Source organism: Trachymyrmex septentrionalis, unplaced genomic scaffold (genome assembly GCF_001594115.1).
Source record: "Trachymyrmex septentrionalis isolate Tsep2-gDNA-1 unplaced genomic scaffold, Tsep1.0 scaffold53, whole genome shotgun sequence".
Lineage (NCBI taxonomy): Eukaryota > Metazoa > Arthropoda > Insecta > Hymenoptera > Formicidae > Trachymyrmex > Trachymyrmex septentrionalis.
In genome coordinates, this window is record NW_017305705.1 from 1,544,155 (window position 1) to 1,546,689 (window position 2,535).

Here is a 2,535-nt window from a genome sequence, read left to right on the forward strand (position 1 = left end):
TATATATATATATATATATATATATATATAATCGTTTGCACATATTAAAGGTCGGACATGCCCATAAAGAGCTTGACTTTGTAAAGAGATAAGAATTATGCCTCTAACTTAAATTTTTCTGAAATTTAACTTCAAACACAGTCATAATGCTAACAATACATTTGACAGATCCATTATGAGCCATTGGACTTCAAATAGGACTGCGATTTCCGGAACAACATGTATACATATCCAAATGAAATCACGACGAAGAACTCACCCAAACATATTATAAAGATCGTCATCGCCCATGAATGATCCGAACAACGACATTTTGTGGGATGCCTTAGGATGCTCGGGAATTCGAAAAATTCAACTGTGCAATCAATAGAAAATGGATTTTTGACTACACGTCAGACACACGAAAAACGAGAACGAAGAGAACAGCCGAGAATCATACGCAAGCTTGAGCGCCTTTCTATTCTCACGGAACTTTCCAGAACTGATCCAGGTGTCGAGTGATGCAATGAATGACGAAATATATGTAGACGAGACATATGGGTTAGTGTTGGATGGAACATTAAGATACATTTTCATAAACCATTTAAATTAGAGATCCTATGATCAAATACTCGTATTCATAGTCAGGCCTTATACTTAAGTTAAATACTCTACGAATTATTTCATTGGCTACTGAGCATCTAAAGATAAATTTAAGGAAGTCTTAAGTACAAGATCTGACTATGAATACGGGCAAAAGTCTGGCCATGACAGCCTCGTCGATGATTGGTCCGACATTTTCCTTCGATTCGCCGCAGTTTGAAATGTACATACAATACATATCTATTTTGGCCATGTTTGTATATTACTGCCAGTTGACTACCAGTACTGAAAATCTATAGTTCCTGTTACGTATACTATACTGTATTAACAATTGGCAGTAATATACGAACATGGCTTGGATCCCATACAGAATAGAACGTGCAGCAATATCGCTGCAATAATGCTGCAATATTGATGCAACATGCAGTATAGAAAATGCATTTTTTATTATGGAAATATATTTTCATTTTACACTATACAATTCGTTTTATAGTTTAATTTTTATTTTTTTGTTAAAAATCTGTAAAAAAACAAAAATTATATTTTATTTAAAAAATTGAGAAATATTTTATTTATATTCATAAGATAAAAATTGATTCATGAATCAAATTTAGGAAATGAAGCTTTTTTGAGTGCATGATCTAAAAGTTATTTGTCAAGAATTTGATGTAAAGGGCTGTAATAAATTCAGCATGTGTGTGTTTGTGTCAGCCAATCATAAATAATTAAACTGCATAAAGCATTTGTAAAGCATTTTATTAAATATTTTATAAAACATTTGTAAAGTATTTGTAAAACTTTATTTTTTACAGCATTTTTATAAAGTATTTGTAACATCGCGTTGATCGTACTCTTCTATTAGATATACCCTTGTATAAGAAATTGTGCATTAAGCAATTCTGAATTGAATCAATCGCTGAATCGCTGAATTAATTGCTGTTTGGTCGAAGTCATCCATAGATACGCGAAGACGAACAAAATGGCGGATTCGTTGGAAAAATTATTCGTTACACGAGAAAAGAATTTCATCAAACAAAATATCCTTTGCGCAAAACGTTCCTATCCGGCAGAGCCCAAACAACGATCCGTCGATACACGTAACGGCGACACGCATGATTTAAAGAAGAGCGGATTACTTCCGATTTATGTGCACAAAAAAGTATGAGTATCACATGTGTGGAGCAAGATACTCCTGTTATTCGCTTTCAACTTTTCGTATTTTTATATTTATTAAAATTTAGTACATTTTTCTTTCAAATGTATTTATCTTATATGCATCTTCTTCCTTCTACTTAACAAAATTTCCCGCTTTAGATCCGAGCCTGGCCACATTAGTTAATTATATTACATTTATATCGTTGAATGGGAAAATATCGCTGTAATCCTACTGTTAATTTGTGTTTATCAAATTAATATTTTATATCATTTTTACGAGATCAATATTTTTCAGAACTATGGAAAAATACCGAGATGTATCGTGAAAGTCCATACGAGAATAGAGACGGCTGAACCGTTTAATGGAGATGAGATATCAAAAGTATCAGCGTGCCGATACATCGACAAGGAGGAACGAAAGAAGCTGCTAGATGTAGGTATCTGATTGGATATCTTTGCTCGCAGTTTTCGCTTAATTTGGACGGAAGTGACTGAGTACATCCGGAAACAGGGCATGAAGCAAAGGTGGGAGGAAGCGATGCAGCGATTCCGGAGGTTGCCATTCCTCACGGACACGTTGCCGAAGGCGCAGAAGAAAGCGAGGATAGAGCGCGAGTTGCAACAACTTGAAAAAGACATAGCAATTGTCGAACAACATCCACATATATACGTTTATGACGAAACGACTAATGCATTAAACTGATATGTTATAACGTCGATATACCGAAAATCTATGTTAGCAAAAGAAATTAACTTTCAAACTCTTGGATTTCTTATGAACTATATATATATATATAT

General features: G+C 33.9%; 2 protein-coding genes across 7 annotated transcripts in view; one reads left to right on the plus strand and one right to left on the minus strand.

Moving 5' to 3' along the window:
* LOC108752011 (myeloid leukemia factor) overlaps nt 1-499 on the minus strand; it is a 7,204-nt gene extending 6,705 nt beyond the window's left edge. For all 6 annotated transcript variants that reach the window (XM_018492576.1, XM_018492577.1, XM_018492575.1 and 3 more), the window contains exon 1: nt 260-499. In XM_018492576.1, coding sequence (XP_018348078.1) covers nt 260-312 — 53 coding nt within the window. In that variant the 5' untranslated portion in view covers nt 313-499. The remainder of the gene's footprint in view (nt 1-259) is intronic.
* Nucleotides 500-1,503: 1,004 nt separating this feature from the next.
* Nucleotides 1,504-2,484, plus strand: LOC108752013 (enkurin). Its single transcript, XM_018492583.1, has 3 exons — nt 1,504-1,741; nt 2,033-2,170; nt 2,249-2,484. The coding sequence occupies exons 1-3, from the start codon at nt 1,562-1,564 to the stop codon at nt 2,438-2,440; spliced, it is 510 nt and encodes a 169-aa protein (XP_018348085.1). The 5' UTR covers nt 1,504-1,561; the 3' UTR covers nt 2,441-2,484.
* Nucleotides 2,485-2,535: the final 51 nt, after the last annotated feature.

Coding starts and splice junctions, on each gene's coding strand:
- LOC108752013 (XM_018492583.1), top strand. CDS start 1,562: ATGGCGGATTCGTTGGAAAAATTATTCGTTACACGAGAAAAGAATTTC. Junction 1,742..2,032: donor CGATTTATGTGCACAAAAAA/GTATGAGTATCA, acceptor AATATTTTTCAG/AACTATGGAAAAATACCGAG. Junction 2,171..2,248: donor AACGAAAGAAGCTGCTAGAT/GTAGGTATCTGA, acceptor ATCCGGAAACAG/GGCATGAAGCAAAGGTGGGA.